The 23,902-nt window shown below is 41.3% G+C and overlaps 1 protein-coding gene across 4 annotated transcripts in view; it reads left to right on the top strand.

The window, feature by feature from the left end:
- The window catches only part of SPEN (spen family transcriptional repressor), a 94,016-nt gene that overhangs the window by 21,821 nt on the left and 48,293 nt on the right, over positions 1-23,902 (top strand). The window contains exons 2-3 of one of the 4 annotated variants that reach the window (XM_002811437.5): positions 3,715-4,035; positions 7,102-7,578. In XM_002811437.5, coding sequence (XP_002811483.3) covers positions 3,715-4,035; positions 7,102-7,578 — 798 coding nt within the window. Of the gene's footprint in view, positions 1-3,714; positions 5,295-7,101; positions 7,579-15,653; positions 17,472-23,902 lie in introns of those variants that run through there. The other 3 variants (XM_009234827.3, XM_063714823.1, XM_054541080.2) reach the window with 3 other exon arrangements.

The following is a 23,902-nucleotide window of genomic DNA, read 5'->3' as shown; positions in this document are numbered from 1 at the left end:
CCCAGTCTGGAGTGCAGTGGCGTGATCTCGGCTCACTGCAATCTCTGCCTCCCAGGTTCAAGCGATTCCCCTGCCTCAGCCTCCCGAGTGGCTGGGACTACAGGCGGGCACCACCACACTTGGCTAATTTTTTGCGTTTTAGTAGAGACGGGGTTTTACCATGTTGGCCAGGATGGTCTCGATCTCCTGACCTGGTCTTCTGCCTGCCTTGGCCTCCCAAAGTGCTGGGATTACAGGTGTGAGCCACCGTGCCCGGCCCTTTTGGTCTAGATATAAACTCACGTGGGTTGAATTATAAATTAGTAATTCATTTATAAAATTTTGTTACAAAAAGGTAATATAAGTATTAATGTTACTACATTAGTGCACATAATTTGGTGGTCGTAATGGATACATTTATGATTTAACTGAGTTCAAAAGAGGAATGATTTTAATCTTTTTATAATGTAAAAAACCAGCACATTTATTGTCTCTACTGTTTTTATTTATTTATTTATTTATTTATGAGACAGGGTCTTGCTCTATTGCCCAGGCTGGAGGTGAGTGGCATGGCCATGACTCATGGCCATTTTCACTGATGCTCCTGCCTCAACCTCGCAAATTACTGGGATTACAGGTGTGTGCCACCACATGTGGCCTGTTGTTTCTACTGTTATAGGTAGCCTAGCCAAACTTGAATGTATTCATCTCTTATGACTTTTTCTTATCCCTTATGGTGTGTTTATTTGCACTTTGCTTTTTGTCTGTCTATAGTTACTGATTTTTTTTTTTTTTTTTTGAGACAGAGTTTCACTCTGTTGCCCAGGCTGGAGTGTAGTGGCGTGGTCTTGTCTCATGGCAACCTCACTGCCTCCTGGGTTCAAGCGATTCTCCCGCTTTAGCCTCCTGAGTAGCTGGGATTACAGGCACGCACCACCATGTCTGGCTAATTTTTGTATTTTTAGTAGAGACGGGGGTTTCAGCATGTTGGTCAGGCTGGGTCTTGAACTCCTGACCTCAGGTGATCCACCCGCCTCAGCCTCCCAGAGTGCTGCGATTACAGGTGTGAGCCACCGTGCCCCGCCGATCATTTGCTTTTGAATAAGGCACAGCTGTGGTGATGATGGGATGGAAAGGTGGAAAAGTAGGCAATACACAAAGCCATGGGTAGTTTGATAAAAATGTGATCTTTTGGAAGTTATATATTGGGTTTTAGTTTGGGTGGGTGACTATGTAATTTGCATGCATCTTCAAAAGGCTTGATACTCGTCCCCATTTACAATTCTATAATAACTTTTTCTCCCATAGCAGGATTTCAAAACTTTGAGAGCTAGTAAAGGTGGGATCTCATTCCCTGGAAATAGAACAGTAATGTTAATGATCATAAAAAAACTCAGATGTGATTTTTTTAGCTCTAGAAATTAACTGGGCAAAGAGGGATTAGATGCAAAATTTGAATGTGTTATTTTCATTGGTGTTCTGTTGTCTTGCTTCAAGAATGACTCAGAATTGTTTTCTATAGTAGTATGACTTGTGTGAGAATGAAGTATGTGGCAGTTCTTTCCTATTGCTTATTAGGTCAGTTGCAAAAGCTAAGATTAAAATTAATCATTGCTTTCCTATTGATAGCCTAGCCAATAAAGGTTGAATGTAGTCACTTCTAGAAAGGAGGAGTATTGAGAGGATTCCTTGGATTTTAGCATACTAAGAATTTTAAAGCTTTGTGTAATTGATGCTTTGGAAGTTATGGAGTGAGTTTCTTATGCAGTTGATGAAAACAATTTTAGAATGGGAGGGGGTCTTCTTTTCACATACCAACGAACTGAAAATTGTAAATAAATGTCATGCGGCTAGGGATCTATCTTTTGTTCCCAGGATGTGTTAAGCTCCTAGAACAATGCCTTTTTTTCTTTTTTGAGATGGAGTCTGACTCTGTCGCCCAGGCTGGATCTCGGCCCACTGCATCCTCACCGCCTCCCGGGTTCAAGTGATTCTCCTGCCTCAGCCTCCTGAGTAGCTGGGATTACAGGCGTGTGCCACCACACCTGGCTAATTTTTGTATTTTTAGTAGAGGCGGGGTTTCACCATGTTGGTCAGGCTGGGTCTCAAAATCCTGACCTCATGATCTGCCTGCCTCAGCCTCCCAAAGTGCTGGGATTACAGGCATGAGCCACCACACCTGGCCTCAACAGTGCCTTTTAAAACCATATAGTTAATAACTGAATTGGGATTAGAACCCTATCACTTTTCTCATGTATTTTCTATTCTTTTCTTTTTTGAGACCGCGTCTCGCTCTGTCGCCCAGGCTGGAGTGCAGTGGCACGATCTTGGCACACTGCAATCTCCACCTCCTGAGCTCAAGCAATTCTCATGCCTCAGCCTCCCAAGTAGCTGGGATTACAGATGTGTACCACCATGCCCAGCTAATTTTTTTGGATTTTTAGTAGAGGTGATCCACCTGCCTGGGCCTCCCTCCCAAAGTGCTGGGATTACAGGTGTGAGCCACTGCACCCAGCCTGTATAAATAGTTTTAATTATACCTATATTATAAAGTTTAACAGTTTTAACTCCCTGGAGAAAGAAAATTAAGTAGCAAAAAAATTACATTAAAAAAATTAGACTGTCACTTGCAAATGGACACAAAAATATTTGGATTTACTTCTGCCTTTAAGTAAGGAGTGTTTGAGTACTTCAGTTTTCCAGTACGATTGTCACTTAATGAATTAAGTTAAAATGAAATCTGTAAAATAGCTATATATAGTTTTTATTTTAATAGTTTTACAGATTTTTAAATTACTTTGATTCTATCTTAGGTTCAGTAGTCGTTTTTAGACTATAAATATTTCTAAAAGCTTCTGAGAAGTGTATTTCAAGGCCGGGTGCTGTGGCTCACACCTGTAATCCCAGCACTTTGGGAAGCCAAGGCAGGCGGATCACCTGAGGTCAGGAGTTCGAGACCAGCCTGGGCAACACGGCGAAACCCCGTCTCTACTAAAAATACAAAAAACATTAGTTGGGTGTGGTGGCACATGCCTGTAATCCCGGCTTCTTGGGAGGCTGAGGCACGAGAATCACTTGAACCTGGGAGTCAGAGGTTACAGTAAGTGCACTCCAGTCTGGGTGACAGAGTGAGACTCTGTCTCAAAAAAAAAAAGAAGTGCATTTCAGCTAAGGGTTCTAGAAAGGTGAAGGGGAGTTTAGTAAATATTTTATTTAAGAAATGGGCCTGGCGCAGTGGCTCATGCCTGTAATCCCAGCACTTTGGGAGGCCGCGGTGGGCAGATCACGAGGTCAGGAGATTGAGACCATCCTGGCTAACACGGTGAAACCCCACCTCTACTAAAAATACAAAAATACAAAAAATTAGCCTGTCGTGGTGGCGGGTGCCTGTAGTCCCAGCTGCTCGGGAGGCTGAGGCAGGAGAATGGCATGAACCCCAGAGGTGGAGCTTGCAGTGAGCCGAGATTGCGCCACTGCACTCCAGCCTGGGCAACAGAGCGAGACTCCATCTCAAAAAAAAAAAAAAAAAAAGAAATGAGAGTAATGTACTAATGCGATACAGATATTTTTCCCAGAGAGAAAAATGTAAGTGTAAAAGAGAGCCATTTAAAAAGTCATTTTGCAGGTTGTCCCTCCTACATACATAACGCAAATTGTCCAAAAAAAAAAAAATCTAAAAACTCATTTTGGAAAATTATTGATGTGCAGCAATAACGTTGACTTTATTTTTTCCAGATATGGCCGCGTGGAAAGTGTCAAAATTCTCCCCAAGAGGGGATCTGAAGGAGGAGTGGCTGCCTTTGTGGATTTTGTGGACATCAAAAGTGCACAGAAAGCTCACAACTCAGTCAACAAAATGGGAGATAGAGACCTACGCACGGATTATAATGAACCAGGCACCATCCCGAGTGCTGCTCGGGGATTGGATGATACAGTTTCCATAGCATCTCGTAGTAGAGAGGTTTCTGGGTTCAGAGGAGGTGGTGGAGGGCCTGCTTATGGTCCCCCACCGTCACTTCATGCACGAGAAGGACGTTATGAGCGGAGACTTGATGGGTAAGTTCCAAGGTTTCTGTAGGCAGGTATTTTGTATTTGATATGGTGAGAAACAGCAACTCATATTTAGGGGCCCCAGATGGATTTAAAGTTTTGGGCATTCTCAATGTTTCCTATTTTGGGTTGGAAACGGAAGTGATTTCTATCCCAATGGCTGGTATCTTATGGAATCGTAGAGGATATTTCCTGCAGCTGATTGGATATCTGTTCCTGAGATATAATGTGATGGAAGATTTCCTATGGAAGCATCATTTTTGGAGTTACCTGTCTTCTAGAATTAATTATTCCTTCTCTTGGATAATGTTAAGTCCTTCCTTGGATATATCCCTTCTACCTGATGGAGCTATTTGGCTTTTGTGTTCATACTATATGGAATATTTCTGGAATATTAGAGCCTACAGATTCTTTTAGAAGTTGATATCTGCCTCTCCATTTTCACTACATAAAGTGTACAAACAAATTGGATTGTCACAAAAAATCTAGCAGACCATAATGATTCAACCACTTGGATTCTACAAACAATACTTTAACATGGAAATGTGTACTTGGATGAAGAAGAGAGAAGGCAATGCCTGATTTTTCCATTTTGGATCTACACAATTTCTGTATTGTTGGAATTACACTCTTTGATGGAATGGGAAAAAATTAAAATGATGGATGTTTCCTAAATCCTGGAATATAGCCATTCTTTTCTAATTGCTGGGATATATGGGATGTCTTGCTGTCAAGATTCCACTAGCCCAGGGAAAGAGGATTACTATATCATTTCTTAAGCAAGTTTCTGTCCAATCAAAGGTACTTTAGCTTTGAACACATGGTGATGATCAGTTGTGGATACAGCAATCAAAATTGACTGGGCTGGATGGCTACAAAAGTGAACTATTGGCGAGCAACTGTGCCTTCCTCATTTGTTGGAATTGTAGAGGATATTTCCTCTTCTGCCAGCTGCCTGATTCATACTTAGGGCTGGAAATATTTATGAATGTGGATAAATTTCTAATTGTCTACTATCTCAAGAAAGAAGTCTGGGGGTTTGAGAGTTACAGTTTGTCTGGGACTACTTGCTTCCAGTGGAATTATTTTGTCTGGTCACTAAGATTTTTTTTTTCTTGTGGTTCATCTAAATATCATTTGACACCCTTGCCCATTAAGAAGGTGGATTACCCCCATAAGAGGGGCCAAAATTGGGGAAGTTATGTTCACAATTCTCTCCCTAGATTTAATTGGGATTATAGGTCGTGTTTCCACACTTGGAAAAGGTTGGTATGTCCTGACCTGTGTATATTAGCCCCTCTCCTAACCCAAGTCAAACTCTCTTTTTTTCTCCACTAACTCTAGAAGTATTTAGTACTAATAGTGAATCAGAGAATAGCCATTAGATTTCAGCTCTGCTAGCTCTTGTGCCTGCCTTCTGTATCTTCTTAATGGATAAGAACTTTGCGTATTTATAAAATAGCAGCTGTAGCAGTAATTGTCCTAGAACTTTTTTGCCTATTGCTTCTGTTAAATCATTAATAATGGCTTTCACTGATTAACATTTGATAGGGTGCTAAAGTAATTATTTATGGCATTTTAAGTCTCAAAGGAAACCCTCTTGTTAGACATTGAAATATAAAAGTTTCAGAACTGTAGTAAATAAAAGAGAAACTCATTTAATACATTTAAGTAGGAAAGATATAGAATGTTTATCATGCCAGTTGTTTTTCACAATAGCAGCAAAAAAGCTAAACTAAGGCTAGGAAGGTGGGGTTGCTACTAAGTGAAATGATGGGTGAAAAAGAATATTAGTGGAGAGACCTGGAATCTAAGCATGTACTGGGGATCTAGTATTAATTGTTATAAGATTTTGCCAGATATTCTTCATTGGAGAGATTCTAATTCTTTATGTTTCATGATTCCTTAATCCCTTTTGATAGAAGATAGATCCAGAGATGGGTTGAAGAGAAACTCAAGTGAAATGGTCTTTTAGGAACTCAGGAGCTGAGTTCTAGTTCTCTACAAAAGTAGAGAACTTATGATTTCTGTATAGGATTATAACTAGTTTTTAATATTAACACATAATTGCATGTGTGTAATTGTACATGCAACATGTTTTGTACTTTTTAGGTTGACAGATATTCACATCCTACTAAATGATTTTTTTAATTAAGTTAAGCTATTTTTGCTAATAGCGACCTTAGAATATCTTATAGTTCCTAATGTTACCTAATTTAATCACAGGCAATTTGAGTATAGCTAAAAGCTAAAAGAACATATTTCCTATAACCATTAAGTTTATACATTAAGAAATTGAATCATGGAATAGGCATTTTTAAAGTCATTTGGAATTTGATAGCACAGGAGTAAATAATATTTATTTTTATTTAAATTCACATAGAGTAGCATGTGGTAACCCAATATTTTGATACTTGAAGTGGTTTTTTTTTGAGATTCTATTTTTATTATTAAATGTAATTGGGTACCGCTGTGCAGTCTATGTAGTCTAGTTTATGTAGTCTAGTAATTTTTTATAACTATCCAAGCAGTCAAAACTTAATGAAAAAAAGTTAAACTTAGAAAATTTTTTCTGGACTACTTGAAAGTCCTTCCTACTGTTGAGACATGCGCTGCAGCAGGGCTTTCATGTCTAAGTTAAAACATAGCATGGAAATGTGGCCTAAAAGAAACTTGTGAGTAAATAAAATTTGGTATATACTTCAATCAGATGAAAGTGTAAGAACTTTCATATTATTAAGTCTCCTCTTGTTCCGTTAACATGAAAAGGAGATTGTATATTTATGTATGCAAGTCAGAAAATCTCTAATAAAGTGAGCAACTGAGCTGCAGAACACTAGTCATGAAAGCCCAATATACAATGAAAACAATGATTGCTCAGCTGTGAAAATAATTTTTGGAGTCAAGTAAAATGTTAAGCTTGTTAGCATTTGCTTAATAAGTAGGTTAATGCTGTTTAGAAAATGACCAGTTGCAAAGACAAAGACAATGCTGAAGTGAATGTTTGCATGACTTGCTTTTAGTTTTGCTTGCTCCTTTCTGATTAAATATTTTTCCCCCTCCTAAATGCAGGGCTTCAGATAACAGGGAGCGTGCTTATGAACATAGTGCCTATGGACACCATGAACGGGGGACGGGAGGATTTGATCGGACAAGACATTACGATCAGGATTACTATAGAGATCCTCGAGAGCGGACTTTACAACATGGGCTCTATTACGCTTCTCGGAGTCGAAGTCCAAATCGCTTTGATGCTCATGACCCCCGATATGAACCTAGGGCTCGTGAGCAGTTTACACTGCCCAGTGTGGTACACAGGGATATCTACAGGGATGATATTACCCGGGAGGTACGAGGCAGAAGGCCAGAGCGGAATTACCAGCACAGCAGGAGTCGGTCACCACATTCATCCCAGTCTAGAAATCAGTCTCCTCAGAGACTGGCTAGCCAAGCGTCTAGACCCACAAGGTCCCCTAGCGGCAGCGGCTCTAGAAGTAGATCCTCCAGTAGTGATTCAATCAGCAGCAGCAGTAGTACCAGCAGTGACAGGTAGGTTAACAGCCTTTTGTTATAACAGATGAGCTAGCTTTAAACAAATTCTCAACAATCAGTGGGAATGGTTTCAGCATAGTATTATTTTTTAAAGTAATCTTGGATACATATGTATATAATCAGTAAAGAAACTGGCATGTGGCCATTGAATTAACTGTTCTAAGTACTCGAAGTTAAGTGATGATTTGCAAAGTGCTGTTTCATCCTCCAGATGCACAGTATTAAAATTAAATGATCAAAGAGGAAGGGAGGTGGTGACTCTAGCTGTGCAAGGCAAATCTTGTGACACTGAAAATATGGTATCTCTTTAACATTTTTAATTTTGTAGGTGTATAATACCAATTTATTTCTATTATTTTGATTGAAGATTTGTAAAAGCTGTTTGGTTAAATATGTATTGGTGAAATATAATGTTGTTGACACATTTATTATCAATGACTAAATCAACTTATGAACAAATTTTAGCTAATTTTAACATCAGGGTGGTAGCCAATTCATAAACTCAAGTAGAAAAGCTTCCTTTGAATGCTGGTTGTAACTTTACTGTTCTGTAAACTGATCTCACTAGTTGAGAATTTCTTTCTACAAATTTTTTTTTTTTTTTTAAAGACAGTCTCGCTCTGTCACCAAGGCTGGAGTGCAGTGGTGCAGTCTTGGCTCACGGCAACCTCTGCCTCCTGGGTTCCAGCAGTCCTCCTGCCTCAGCCTCCCAAGTAGCTGGGATTATAAACGTGCGCCACCACGCCTGACTAATTTTGTATTTAGTAAAGATGAGGTTTTGCCATGTTGGCCAGGCTGTTCTTGAACTCCTGACCGCAAGTGATTTGCCCACCTCATCCTCCCAAATTGCTGGGATTACAGGCATGAGCCAGAGTGCCCAGCCAAAAAGTTTTATTTGAAAAGCGAAAATAGTAAGTTGAGGGTAATCTTAATAAGAAACTTAGCTTCAAACCTAGTTATATGGATTTTGAAATCACAGATCTAGGTATGTGGTATAGATTATACTTCAAGTAATCTAGGATAAGTTATTTATGTTCTTCAGGTCTCAGCTTTCCCTTTTTTTTTTTTTTTGAGATGTAGTCTCGCTCTTGTCACCTAGGCTGGCTGGAGTGCAATGGCATGATCTTGGCTCACTGCACCCTCCACCTCCTGGGTTCAAGTGAGTCTTCTGCCTCAACTTCCCATGTAGCTGAGATTACAGGCACCCGCCACCACGCCAGGCCAATTTTTGTATTTTTAGTAGAAACGGGGTTTTACTGTGTTGGCCAGGCTGGTCTCTAACTCCTGACCTCAGGTGATCCACCTGCCTTGGCCTCCCAGAGTGTTGGGATTACCAGTGTGAGCTACCGCGCCTGGCCAAGTTTTCTCATTTTTAATAAGGACCTTAATAAAGTTATTGTGAAAATTAAAATGAACACTTAATGTAAAATGCTTACTTTGATACCTAGTATATGTTAAAAAAAATGCTGCTATTCAATTTGTTAATCCCACATGTCCTACTTTTCAATTTAGGTGGTATATATTTAAAATTTACAGTCAAATTCTTTGACCTGATTAAAAAGCTCAGATTACTTTTCTTTTGCCTGCTTTAAATTAATTTAAGCAAATGGTCATGTAGTTGAATGTCTGTTTTTAGGCTTCCTGAATTTTCTTATTCAAAATAATACATGAAAACATTTTGTTTATCCCTCTGCCTATCTAGATATAATTCAAACATTCTGGAAGATTTGCATATTAAAATGAAACAAGCATCTAGTTTAGGAAGTCAGGAAAGTTACGTTCTGTGCCCAGCTTTCAAGCCCTGTGACATGGGTGAAAACTCCGAACTTCTTTTGATTTTATTTGGTGTGCTGTCTAGATAAATGATTGATGAAATTCATTTGAACCCTATAAACTGATTATAAAATCTTGTTCCACTTTTTTTCTGCATAGAATTGTCTAAAGTACTCAAGTTTTAGTCATTTTCCACAAACCTACCTCATTAAAAAGCTGAGACTGCATTCCATTGGATCAAAACTTATTGGAAAGGTGTTGAGGCACTGGGCGTGATGGCTCACTCATGCCTGTAATCCCAGCACTTTGGGAGGCTGAGGCAGGTGGATCACCTGAGGTCAGGAGTTCGAGACCAGCCTGGCCAACATGGTGAAACCCTGTCTCTACTAAAAATAAAAAACTTAGCCAGGCATGGTGGCACATGCCTGTAATCCCATTTACTCAGGAGGCTGAGACAGGAGAATTGCTTGAATTCGGGAGGTGGAGGTTGCAGTGAGCAAGCCACTGCACTCCAGCCTGGGTGACAGAGATGATGAGACTCTGTCTCAGAAAAAAAAAAGAAAAGGTGCTGAGGCTGGGCAAAGTGGCTCACGCCTGTAATTCCAGCACACTGGGAGGCTGAGGTGGGTAGATCACTTGAGGTCAGGAGTTCGAGACCAGCCTGGTCAATGGTGAAACCCTGTCTCTACTAAAAATACAAAAATTAGCTGGAGGTGGTGGTAGGTGCTTGTAATTCCAGCTACTCAGGAGGCTGAGGCAGAAGAATAGCTTGAGCCCAGGAGGCGGAGGTTGCAGTGAGCTGAGATAGCTAGAGGAGAATGATGCCTTCAGAGTAGCATTGTACTTTGATGGGAGTATAATGGATCCGCCCTCAGAACTGTAGGCTCAGAAGCTTGAACCCAGATGTGATCTGATGAATTTGATGGAGCTTAATCCCTGCTCATGTAATTAAAAAAAAAAAATAAAAAGCAGCTCTATGCTTCTAAATATTTGCACTCAGAAAGATAACTGCTAGAAGGGTAGGATGCACTTAGAAAATCTGCCTGGGGACTAAATTACAATAAAATAGTGAGAAAGAGGATTTTTGATGATTATTTTATCAAGTTAGGGTAGCTAGATGTATTCATTTATATACCAAAGGCTACAACCTAGAAGTCTGGAGGGTGACATCTGACCAGCAGACAAATTTTTTTTTTTTTGAGGCGGAGTCTCTCTCTGTCACCCAGGCTGGAGTGCAGTGGCACGATCTTGGCTCACTGCAAGCTCCGCCTCCCGGGTTCATGCCATTCTCCTGCCTCAGCCTCCCAAGTAGCTGGGACTACAGGCGCCCGCTACCATGCCCGGCTAATTTTTTGTATTTTTAGTAGAGAAGGGTTTCACCGTGTTAGCCAGGATGGTCTCAATCTCCTGACCTCACCATCCGCCCGCCTTGACCTCCCAAAGTGCTGGGATTACAGGCGTGAGCCACCGCGCCCGGCCCAGCAGACAAATTTAATTCACCTTGTATAGTGTTTTAAATTTAAATTATTGCCAGTCTTTAAAAAATTGGAACTTCCACCTAAAAGGCCAGATTTGGGCTCTTGTATGTTTTTTTCCCTCTGATTTGCACTGTAGGACCATACCTGACAAGGAAGTAAGGCATACTGAAATCTGCTGGTTGAAGGCACCTTCTTACCGTGGGCTTGGGGAAGAATCACTGAGAGATTCTTGCTCTGTTACCCCTTTCTTATGTCTGTGTAGATTCTTCCTTTTTATAAATCACTATTTTTTTTCCCTTCTGAGAGATTATAGAGCATTTACTTAGGTTATTGGTTTCATTTCATATATAGTCATATTTTCTAGAGCTAACAGATTTCAACCCTATATTTACACGTTGCTTTTAGTGAGTTATTTGAACCTCATTCATTAACTGATTGATTCCTTCTAATGTCACTGATGTGACAAATTTTATGTAATTATAGCTTTTTTTTTTTTTTTTTTTTTTTTTTTTTAAAGACAGGGTCTCACTCTCGCCCAGGCTGGAGTGCAGTGGCGCAATCTTGGCTCACTGCAACCTCTGCCTCTCGGGTTCAAGCGATTCTCTTGACTCAGCCTCCTGAGGAGCTGGGATTACAGGCACTGCCACCATGCCCGGCTAATTTTTGTGTTTTTTAGTAGAGACAGGGGTTTCACTACGTTGGCTAGGCTGGTCTCAAACTCCTGACCTCAAGTGATCCACCCACCTCAGCCTCCCAAAGTGCTGGGATTACAGGCATGAGCCACTGTGCCCGGCCAATGATAGCTTTTGTATCTATACATAAAAAGAACAGTGAGATAAATCTTTTGACTGCTGGGAAGACCTGATAGGTAGCATTTGGTTAGGCTATGAAGGATATGCAGGACTTCAACAAGAAGAGAGGAGGTTTAGGCTAGACAGGGAACACTGTGGGCAGAAGGAACAACCTGAGGTGGAAGGATGTTTTGAGCATAGCAGATAATTTAGAATGGTTTAACTGTGGTAATGATTTTTTTTTTTTTTAAGAGACAGAATCCTGCTCTGTTGCCCAGGCTGCTGGAGTGCAGTGGTACAGTCATAGCTCCTGGGCTCAAACCATCCTCCTGCTTCAGTCTCCTGAGTAGCTGGGATTATAGGTGCACATCACTCACACCTTGCTAATTTTTAAATTTTTCGTAGAGACGAAGTCTCACTTTGTTGTCCAGGCTGGTCTCGAGCTCCTGGCTTCAAGCAGTCTTCCCTCCTCTGCCTCCCAACTGCTAGGATTACAGGTGTGAGCCACCACGCCCAACTTTTGGGTTTTATTCTGTATGCAGAGAGGGGCATTAAAAGATTTAAGAAAGGAGATCGCTTGTTGAGATCTCTGCTTTAGAAAGGCAACTGGTAACTTATCCATAATCTCTGTTTTTCCTACTCTTGGTACCTCAGAGAAGGAAAATTTGGAACAGGTGGGAGAGACATTGTATTAAGAATCAGATTATCCTGATGTGTAAAAAGCAGAATGAACTTTCTGGTGATATGAAAGAACAAGACTGAGTGGCCTGAATGCATATCACAGAACCTAGTATATTGCCTTTCTCAGAATACATGTCCAATAAGTAGTTGAAATACTTACATACAGTTCTTAGTTAACATGAAGGATAAAGCAAAATTGATGTAGATAGCTAAAAGTTTTTGTCATTTACATTGTGATTGAAGCAAATGTACAGAAATAATAATCCTCTGGTGTTCAGTTTACCCATTATTCCCTTTTATCAGATGTTCTCTTTTCTTCTTTAATTATATTGAATTCAAAGTGTAATATTTTGAGATGTTATGAAATTCAGAATGTTCAGTTTTCCTTTTGGAAGAAATAAGTTATTTCTTGTGATCTTTAAAACTTGTGAAACTGTGACATTCCTAAAAGTCCTTTAAAGATGTTTAAAGTTAGCACTCGTATAGTGGACAAAATATAACTTGGTTTTACCTATAGAAACAAGTTTGTCTTCTGTCTCCATGACTGATGGGGAAATTAATCACCATCCATCCTTATTAATAGTTAAAGTTTTGATGAAGAGATTGCTAGTGGGGTATTTTAAATGAGTAAACATGGGATTAATGGCAGTCTAGTTGTGAAGTCCTTATAAATAACACGTCTACTGTTTCTGCAAAACCATTTACAGTATTTAACTGGTGAGAACTGGGCCTTCATGGCTCCATGTGCTGCTATGTACTGCTCAATGTCTTTTTGTTTCTCTGTCATGGCCATTTATTGAGCCACATTTCCTTTCAACAGAACATTTTAAATGCATAAATTCCACAGAAGCATTTATTTTAAAATCCCTTGATTGAAGTTGAACATACTTTATTTCTATAGTCCCTATTATTGGATTTTTCCCCCCCCATCAAGTTGTAAGAATTTCCTTTAGGCCAGGTGCAGTGGCTCACACCTGTAATCCCAGCACATTGGGAGGTTGAGGCGGGTAGATCATGAGGTCAGGAATTCAAGATCAGCCTGGCCAATATGGTGAAACCCCATCTCTACTAAAAATACAAAAATTAGCCAGGTGTAGTGGCGGGCACCTGTAATCCCAGCTACTATGGTGGCTGAGGTGCGAGAATCGCTTGAACCTGGGAGATGGAGGTTGCAGTGAGCCAAGATCATACCACTGCACTCCAGCCGGGGCAACAGAGCAAGACTCCATTTCAAAAAAAAAAATTCTTATTTGCCATGAGCCAAGGAATGCACAAGTACTAACTAGATTGGTGTGGACAGCTAACACATACTGGGCATATACAATGGGACACACCTGTACTAGGATGAAAGGCACAGCCTAGAGTGCTGGCAGGTGTTAGGTAATGCTCAAGTTTCAGAGTGATGGCAGAAGAGTAGGTTGGTAGGCCCTCATGGCTCTGCTTGGCAGCATCACAGGCCACAGTCCCCCTGGGGCTCTTGGTTCCCCCAGGGTCCAACCAAGTCTGAGTCATGGGGCTTGGATGAAGTTTCCCTTCCCTCCTCAGCAGGAAACCCCCTTCTTCCCAGAAGAGAGAGGGGAAAGGAGGCAATGGGTGACAGGGTCACTGCACCCATCAGAAATTGGAATGTTAGAGCAAACTTTCTTCTTAAATAGATTTTAAAAATTAGAATGAGCTGACTTTTAAAAAATGTATTTCTCACATTTTCATTGTATAGTTGTTACATTATTAAAATTTCTTTTGCATTGTCATAAGCTAGAAGATATAAGGGAGAAGCTTGGGAACAGGAATGGGGGAAAGAAAGACACACACACACAGTTCCTGGGCGGGGAAGCAGACATGTGAAAGCCTTTGTGGTGTTTGTTTAAAGTAACAAGGAAAGCATATAGAACTTCGAGTAACCAGACTTTTCAGCTCTTATGCCATGTTAAGATACGGAAAGTCTTATGTCTCTCTCTTCTCCAATGTGTTAGCTTTGCATTAGAACGATGTACTTTTTTTCTTTTTTTTGAGACAGAGTTTTGTGTTGTTGCCCAGGCTAGAGTGCAGTGGTGTGATCTCGCCTCACTACAACCTCCACCTCCCGGGTGGAGCAACTCTCACGCCTCAGCCTCCTGAGTAGCTGGGACTACAGGCATGTGCCACCACATCTGGCTAATTTTTTGGCTAATATGATTACATGTGTGAGCCACTGTGCCCGGCCTACAACAATTTACTTTTTAATTGAAAGGGAAATGAAAGTATTTCTTATTACTGATGGTATTCTTTGCACAACCTGTCTGTATATTTTTTTAAAATTACATATACTGAGTAAAGTATATCAAAAGTTATCTATAACCCTATTACTTTTTTTCCTAATGTTAGACAATTTAAGATTCTTTTTTTTTTTTTTTGAGACAGAGTCTTGTTCTGTCGCCCAGGCTGGAGTGCAGTAGCACGATCTCGACTCACTGCAAGCTCCGCCTCCTGGAGTCACGCCATTCTCTTGCCTCAGCCTCCCGAGTAGCTGGGCCTACAGGCGCCCGCCACCCCGCCCAGATAATTTTTTGTATTTTTAGTAGAGATGGGGGTTTCATCATGTTAGCCAGGATGGTCTCGATCTCCTGACTTTGTGATCTGCCCGCTTTGGCCTCCCAAAGTGCTGAGATTAGAGGCATGAGCCGCAGCGCTCGGCTTGTTTTATGGGTTAACAGTAATTAGAATATTTAATGAATTCTGGATTTTAACAACAGATATAAGGTAATAAAAAGGAATATGACCCTTTTAACTTAAAAAAGCATCAAAGTCTGTAGTCTAATAAGAAGCATTTTTTTCTGTAAAGACCAAATCTGCAAATCATGAACAATTTAGATATTATAGATTATAGTTTCTTTCCTAGAGGGAGAATTTTACTCACATATCCTTTTGTCTTTTCTTGAGGAGATTTTGCAGTTAACTTATTTTAGTTAGGAGAAATTATTTTCTTCCAAGTTCAAATAGAAAATTTTTCAAAAATGCTGTCATTTTTGTAGTCTTGTGAAAGAATGTGGATGAGGCTATAAAGGTGAGGAAAACCATTAGGAATGGTGGCATCATATGTATCAAAGTGACAGTGTGCCTTCCATTTCTCTCTCTCTTTTTGTAAAAACAGGTATGTGCATTCAGGTGTCAATTGGGAGAAGGAATGCTAATTTTATTACCTGGCTGTACAGTTTGTTACGATATGTGGCATGTGCTGGGAACTGCCAGACATAGCAGCAGTTTTAAAATATATATGAAGTAAAAGTCAGTTCCTTTCCTTTTCCTTTTCCTTTTGTTTTTCTTTTTCTTTCTTTTTTTTTTTTTTAAAGGCAGAGTCTTATTTTGTCACCGGGCTGGAGTGCAGTGGTGCAATCTAAACTGACTGCAACCTCTGCCTCCCAGGTTCAAGCGATTCTCCTGCCTTAGCCTCCCTAGTAGCTGGATTACAGGTTGTGCCACCAGCTAATTTTTGTATTTTTTAGTAAAGATGGGATTTCGCCATGTTGACCACCCAGGCTAGTCTCAAATTCCTGGCCTCAAGTGATCCACCTGCCTCCACCTCCCAAAGTGCTGGGATTACAGGCATGAGCCACTGAGCCTGGCCTAAAAGTCAGTGTTTTAAAGTATTAAACAAATTAATAATTAGTGATCATTTTTCGGTGATGATCATAGAAACAAATTTGTCTGATTTATTATCAGAAATTACCTATAATAACGAACAGGCAAATAATTTCTGGATTCAGTGGTAGATATAATTTTGTTTTGTAGCTTTGTGATTCTTTTTTTTTTTTTTCGAAATGGAGTCTCGCTCTGTTGCCCAGGCGTGAGCCACCACGCCAAGCCCATTCTTTGATTTTAATTAGTTTGTTCTGCTTCATTATTACTTTTTTAGATCGTCCAGAGGTTTCAAAAGGGAGAATTTCTTGCTGAAAATTAGTGTTATGAATAAAACATATTCATTGCTTTGGACCTTTCCAACTGTTACATGAAGTTTCTTTTTAAGCAGACAAGAGGAAGTGTACGTGGAGTTTCTGTCTTGACGTTTATAATTATTCTTTGTGATGGACTCCGTAAGAGCCAATTAATGGTTTTATTGACTGTGTATGATTAAGTATGCTCTTTCCTTAAAATATGTGTATCTAAATTCTTTAAAAAGTTACCTACTTGGAAGGGTTAGGGAAGAAAAAGAGAACAGCAGGCACATTAGTGCCTGTAATACTTGAGAAACGTTAGGTCTTGCCTCATTTTGAGCGGCTCTCTTAAATACTTTACAAAAGAATAAGCATTTGCTTGTTCCCTGCTTAATCCTATTTTGGTACTGTTTAGCAGCATGGAATAAATGTTCAGCGGTGTGTGCTTTGGATGAGAAATACACCAAAAAAAACCTTTTTTTCCCATCAGTGGCAGACAAACTGCAGAGGTCACTGAAGAGCCCACATTTTGGCTGCTGTATTGCTTGCATCGTTTGTTATTGCGCAATAAGCAACACACAACCTTCTGTTTTAGGGGGTCATATTAGCCAGCCAAGCCTTTTTTGTGCTAAATATGGAACATGGAAGAGTACTTACTTAATTGTTCTGGTAGGCATAGCTCTCATAATGGATACCTGTAAATAGGTCTGTTTCCTTCCTGGATTTCCTTTTTTGGTCAAATACAGCATTTTAGTAAAGTTTTGTTTTTTGTTGTTTTTTTTTTTAGATGTGTAGGTGTTGTTAGCTGCAGGGTCTTGTACAGAATAGGCATTCCATTTTGGAAACAAGTGCTGGGCTGACCCATATTGCTGAAGTGGGAACCTTGCTTTTAATTAGGATGCTCGACTGCAGAGGAATGAGAACCAGGTAGCCTTAGCTCTGGAAGCAGATGAGAAACGCTCATCTGGGCAGCCCTTGCGTCTGAATATTGTGGAGGAAAATAGGAACTGTTGTTTGTGACTCGAACCAGCCTAAACTGGAACCATCCAGTTTGAGTTGGCTGCTTGCCACCTCCCGGAGGCTTCCTTGTTTTGCCAGAGTTTCTGCACAGCCCTCAGTCCAGGGGCGGGGCGCAGGGACCCGGCTGCTGCGTGGTGACTGGGCCAGGCGGTGGGAGGGGCAGGACGGCTGTGCCTTAGTGTTCCTGGAGAGGAGGATTTCAGATCTAGCCAGGGTGAACGCCCGACTGCAAGCTGGTACGAACTCTATTTTTAATACATCTTTCTGTTATTAACCCTTGCTTTAATGGTAACTTTTAGTCTTCTACCTTTTAGAAGCTACGGCTTCTGTAAAACTGCTTCTGCACTGCCAGTGCTTGGCCGCATCACAACATGGTCAGCATTTGGTGATAAGGAGTTTATTACCAAAGTCCCCAGGAGCGTTGCTTTTAGTTAGGTTAGTCCATTTGAAATAAAGAACTGTCCCTCTCACCGCTTCTCATTCTTACCAATTAGGTTGTACTGAGGTTTTTTATTTTGGTTTCTTAAGTGGAAGGAATTAAAATAGGTTTTGGTGGCAAAGTTGTGACATGACATGATGTCTTGTGGGTTTTAATTTACTCTGGATGATTGATTGATTGATTTTTGAGACAGATTCTTGTTCTGTCGCCCAGGCTGGAGTGCAGTGGTAATCTCAGCACATTGCAGCCTTGACTTCTGGGCTCAAGCTATCATTGCACCTGAGCCTCCCAAGCTATCATTGCACCTGAGCCTCCCAAGTAGCTGGGATTACAGGCACACACCACCACGCTGGGCTAATTTTTGTATATTTTGTAGAGATGAGGTCTCACTGTGTTGTCCAGGCTGGTCTTGAACTCCTAGGCTCAAGCTGTCCGCTTGCCTTTGCCTCCCAAAGTGCTGGGATTACAGGTGTGAGCTGTGCCTGGCCTGAATTTTTTTTTTTTTTTTTTTTTTGAGACGGAGTTTTGCTCTGTCACCCAGGCTGGAGTACAGTGGCACGATCTCAGCTCACTGCAAGCTCCGCCTCCTGGGTTCACGCCATTGTCCTGCCTCAGTCTCCCGAGTAGCTGGGACCACAAGTGCCCGCCACCACGCCCGGCTAATTTTTTGTATATTTAGTAGAGACAGGGTTTCACCGTGTTAGCCAGGACGGTCTCGATCTCCTGGTCTCGATCTCCTGACCTCGTGATCCGCCTGCCTCAGCCTCCCAAAGTGCTGGGATTACAGGCGTGAGCCACCGCGCCTGGCCGAAAAAAATTTTTAACATTGCTAAAAATCAGAAAGTCAAGCCTGGTGTGATGGTATGTGCCTGTAGCTACTCTGGAAGTTGATGTGGGAGGATTGCTGGAGGCCTGGTGTTTGAGACATAGCAAGACCTCATCTCTTAAAAAAAAAAACAAAAACACAAGTCCTCCAGGTACAGTGGCTCACACCTGTAATCCCAGCACTTTGGGAGGCCGAGGCGGGTGGATCACTTGAGGTCAGGAGTTCAAGACCAACCTGGCCAACATGGTGAAACCCAGTCTCTACGAAAAAAATACAGAAATTAACTGGGCATAGTGGTATGGTGGGCGCCTATAATCCCAACTGCTTGGGAGGCGGAGGCAGGAGAATCGCTTGAGCCCTGGAGGCAGAGGTTGCAGCGAGCCAAGATTGCGCCACTGCACTCCAGCTTGGGTGACCGAGGGACACTTCGTCTCAATAAAAACCCCCAAATTAAAAATAATAACAAGTAATTAGGCAGATTAAAGTTCTAAATAACAAATTTTATTTTATTTATTTATCTTTTTTTTTGAGACGGAGTCTCACTCTGTCACCCAGGCTGGAGTGCAGTGGTGCTGTTTCAGCTCACTGCAACTTCCACCTCCTGGGTTCAAGCAATTCTCTTGCCTCAGCCTCCTGAAAACAACAAATTTAACAATAAAAACTGCCATGTCAAATTGTATTTGTTTGACTTGGAAGCAAAGTATGTAAATTCTTTTTTTTTTTTTTTAATTTTATTATTTTTTTTCACAAAGAGTCTTGCTCTGTTGCCCAGGTGGGAGTGCAGTAGCATGATCTTGGTTCACTGCAACCTCCACCTCCCAGGTTCAAGTGGTTCTCCTGCCTCAGCCTCCCTAGTAGCTGGGATTACAGGTGCACGTCACCATGCCCGGCTAATTTTTGTATTTTTAGTAGAGACAGTGTTTCGCCATATTGGTCAGGCTGGTCTCGAACTCCTGACCTCAGGTGCTCCGCCCAGCTTGGCCTCCCAAAGTGCTGGGATTATAGGCGTGAGCTACCACACCCAGCCAAAGTATGTAAACTCTTTTTTTTTTTGAGATGGTGTTTTGCTCTTGCTGCCCAGGCTGGAGTACAATGGCGCGATCTCGGCTCACTGCGACCTCCACCTCCCGGGTTCAAGTGATTCTCCTGCCTCAGTCTTCGGAGTAGCTGGGATTACAGACATGCGCCACCATGCCCGGCTAATTTTGTATTTTTAGTAGACAGGGTTTTGCCATGTTGGTCGGCTGGTCTTGAACTCCTGATCTTAGGTGATCCACCTGCCTCAGCCTCCCAAAGTGCTGGGATTACAGGCATGAACCACTGTGCCCGGCCAATCATTTTTACTTATGGTAAAACTTTACTCATTGCAGTTTAGGTGATCTTGTTCTTTTCTTATATCTCTTTTGGGGTGTTTGTACTTGGAAGTTCTCTATGGTCATTCTTAGAAGCCAAGGCACAAATTTACCTTGCCCCAAACAAGGAATCGTGCATGTCCAGAAATTAAGGAAAATGTAGCAATTCTCATTTTAAAATAAACATTAGCATTTTCTTTCTTTCTTTCTTTCTTTTTTTTTTTTTTTTTTTTGATACGGGGTTTTTTGCTTTTAACACCCAGGCTGGAGTGCAATGGCGTGATCTCGCCTCACTGCAACCTCTGCCTCCCAGGTTCAAGCAGTTCTGCCTCAGCCTCCTGAGTAGCTGGGATTGCAGGCGTGTGCCACCACACCCAACTAATTTTTGTATTTTTAGTGGAGATGGGGTTTCACCATGTTGGTCAGACCGGTGTCAAACTCCTGACCTCCAGTGATCCGCCCGCCTCGACCTCCCAAAGTGCTGGGATTACAGGCATGAGCCACCGCGCCTGGCCAACATTAGCATTTCCTGAAATTCAGAATTAGCTGAGGTTTTATTCTTTATACAAGCACCCTCCTATCAATCTGTGTCTTAGAGTACAAACTGAATTGCCTTTAAAGGGTAGTCTTGTTGTCCATTCCTGTGTGAGAAAATGGAAAGAGCACTCTCTGGTCATTTACTTATTAGTTATTCATTAAGTTATATGCTACTGGAGTTTACTGGTGCTAGAAATTGTGGTATCTCTATAGAACACCTTTTTTTTTTTCCATTATTTGAGACGGAGTCTCACTCTGTTGCCCAGGCTGAAGAGCAATGGTGCGATCTTGGCTCACTACAATCTCCGTCTCCCGGGTTCAAGTGATTCTTCTGCCTCAGCTTCCCGAGTAGCTGGGATTACACGTGCCTGCCACCATGCCCGGCTAATTTTTGTATTTTTCAGTAGAGATGGGGTTTCACCATGCTGGCCAGGCTGGTCTCGAACTCCCGACATCAGGTGATCCGCCCGCCTCAGCCTCCCAAAGTGCTGGGATTACAGGCGTGAGCCACCGCGCCCGGCCTGTAGAACATCTTTCCAAATCCACTTTGTACTGTAAATAAACTTCCTATGTCCAGGTAGACAAAACAGTAAGTGAAATAGCTTTAAAAATGTCTTTGTAGAGTTCGTTTCTAAGAATTTCACTCATCCTCTAAAAACTTTCATTTGGTATGGAAGAGAGATGTAGATTAGAAATATCTGCTAAGATGAGGGCAGTAAAATATTTTCTTACAAATAGGTGGAAACACATTACATACAGTTCAATAAAATCAGGTTGACATTTTTATTTTTATTTTTCATGTGATCTAGGCTCACTGCAACCTCCGCCTCCCAGGTTCAAGCGATTTTCCTGCCTCAGCCTCCCGAGTAGCTGGGATTACAGGCATGCACCACCACACCCAGCTAATTTTTGTAATCTTAGTAGAGACTGAGTTTCACCATGTTGGCCAGGCTGGTCTCGAACTCTTGACCTTATGATCCGCCCACCCCGACCTCCCAAAGTGCTGGGATTATAGGCATGAGCCACCGTGCCTGGCCTGGTTGATATTTTTAGATTTTGACTCAGGTTTTTTTTTTTTTTTTTTTTTTTAAAGACTGGGTCTTGCTCTGCTTCCCAGGCTGGAGTGCAATCTCTGCTCACTGCAACTTCCGCTATAAAATTCACCCATTTAAAAGTGGACAGTTAATGCTTTTTAATACATTTACAGAATTTTGCAACCATCACCATAATGAAACTAGTGCATTTTCATGACCCCGAAAAGAAACCTCATACCCGTTAGCAGTTACTCCCCATTCTTTTTCTCCTCCAGCCCAAGGCAACTACTAATCTATCTCTATAGCCTATTCTGGACATTTAATAGAAGGAAAATCATACCATATTGCGGTCTTTTGTGACTGGCTTCTTTCACTTAGTATGTTTTTGCAGTTCATCCATGTTATAGCATTGATCAGTACTGGTGCACTGAATAGCCACATTTCAAGTACTCAATAGGCACATGTGACTAGTGGCTGCGGTACTGGATATCCTAGCTAGAAACAAGAACCTCCCTAATAAACCAGCACATCATCCTTCAGGAGAAAATGGTAGGCCTTTGTAATGCTTAAGCGTAGCCCAGAAATATATGTGTGTGGGTTTTAACAAAGAAATTCCATTTATAGGAGCTAACACTTAGAGGTTTAGCACATTTGGAAATAATTGCTACAAAAAAAATTTTTTTTAGAGTCAGTCTTGCTCTGTCACCCTGGCTGGAGTGGTGGTGCAATCATGGCTCACTGCAACCTTGAACTCCTGGGCTCAAGGGATCCCCTCACCTCAGCCTCCTAAGTAGCCGAGACTATAGACATACCACCACACTTAGCTAAATTTTTTGTTTTTTGTTTTTTGTTTTTAAGAGATAAGGTCTCGCTATGTTGCCCAGGCTGGTCTAGGACTCATGACCTCAAGTGATCCTCCTGCCTTGGACTCCCAAAGCACTGGGATTACATGCAAGAACCACTGTACCTGGGCTAATATAAAAACCATTAAGAAAAACTAATGTCATGGTGTCATGTTGATAAATTCACATATATCTCAGTAGAACTGTTTAAAAATACACACACCAAGTTCTGGACACCTGGTTTAAAGAAAAAGCTTATTTATGTTGGCTACATGTTCAAATGATATTTTGAATATATTAGGTTAAATAAAGCATATTACTACATTAATTACATCTGTTTCTTTTTACTTTTTTTTTTTTGAGATGGAGTCTCGCTCTGTCGCCCAGGCTAGAGTGCAGTGGCCAGGCTGGAGTGCAGTGGCGCAATCTCGGCTCACTGCAAGCTCCGCCTCCTGGGTTCACGTCATTCTCCTGCCTCAGCCTCCCGAGTAGCTGGGACTATAGGCGCCCGCCACCACGCCCGGCTAATTTTTGTATTTTTAGTGGAGACGGGGCTTCACCATGTTAGCCAGGATGGTCTCGATCTCCTGACCTCATGATCCGCCCACCTCGGCCTCCCAGAGTGCTGGGATTACAGGCGTGAGCCACTGCTCCCAGCTCTTCTTTTTACTTTTTAAAATATGACTATTTGAAAATTAAAATTTTGTGGCTTATATTTCTACCGGACAGTGCTCTTCTAGAAGCAAGCTCTATTAAGCTGTAATATCACGAAATAATTTGTGTATCAATTTAGTGCTTTTCATTTTGTTTAAAGACAAATAGAGTTTGTTATTTTTCTTTTTTAAAATTCCTCAAACCCTTCTATTCTCTTGGAAATGATGGGTTAATAGAAAAGCCTCTTGGGACTGTTATGCCAAAAATATAAACTGAACTACTTCCAGATTCCATCTTCAACACTTCAAGTGTTGGTCAGGCTAAAATGCATGTTTGTTTCCAGGGTGGCTGAGGGAATGGCTCAACCGAAATATTTATTTCAAAGTCCAGGTTCTAGGCTTAGAAATATGTTAATATCAAAGCCCCTAAATAAATTAATTTCCCAAGAAGAAAATCAAATAACCTTAACCAGAGTAAATTTATTTTTAAAATTTAAAAAGCAACTTTCGGCAGGGCACGGTGGCTCACGTCTGTAATTCCAGCACTTTAGGAGGCTGAGGCAGGCAGATCACCTGAGGTCAGGAGTTCAAGACGAGGCTGGTCAGCGTGGCGAAACCCCATCTCTATTAAAAATACAAAATTAGCTGGGCGTGGTGGCATGCACCTGTAATCCCAGCTACTCAGGAGGCTGAGGCACCTCCACCGGGTGGTGGAGGTTGCAGTGAGCTGAGATTGCGCCATTGCACTCCAGCCTGGGCAACAAGAGTGAAACTGTCTCAAAAAAAACAAAAACAAAAACAAACAAACAAAAAAACAACAAAAACACTTTCATCTGATGATGATTTTTAAGTGATGTGATCATTTTAAGTGATCATTTATAAGTGATGGTAAAATATGTCTGTTTACATACTGGTGCTAATAGACTGGAATTCGGTTGTTGGAATTAGAAGACAGAAATAATACACATCTGTGTTGCTTCTAGG

The sequence above is a fragment of the Pongo abelii genome, chromosome 1 (genome assembly GCF_028885655.2).
Source record: "Pongo abelii isolate AG06213 chromosome 1, NHGRI_mPonAbe1-v2.0_pri, whole genome shotgun sequence".
In the NCBI taxonomy this organism is placed as follows: Eukaryota; Metazoa; Chordata; class Mammalia; order Primates; family Hominidae; genus Pongo; species Pongo abelii.
Note: the sequence above shows the minus strand (reverse complement) of the source record. Positions and strands in the feature narration are given on the sequence as shown.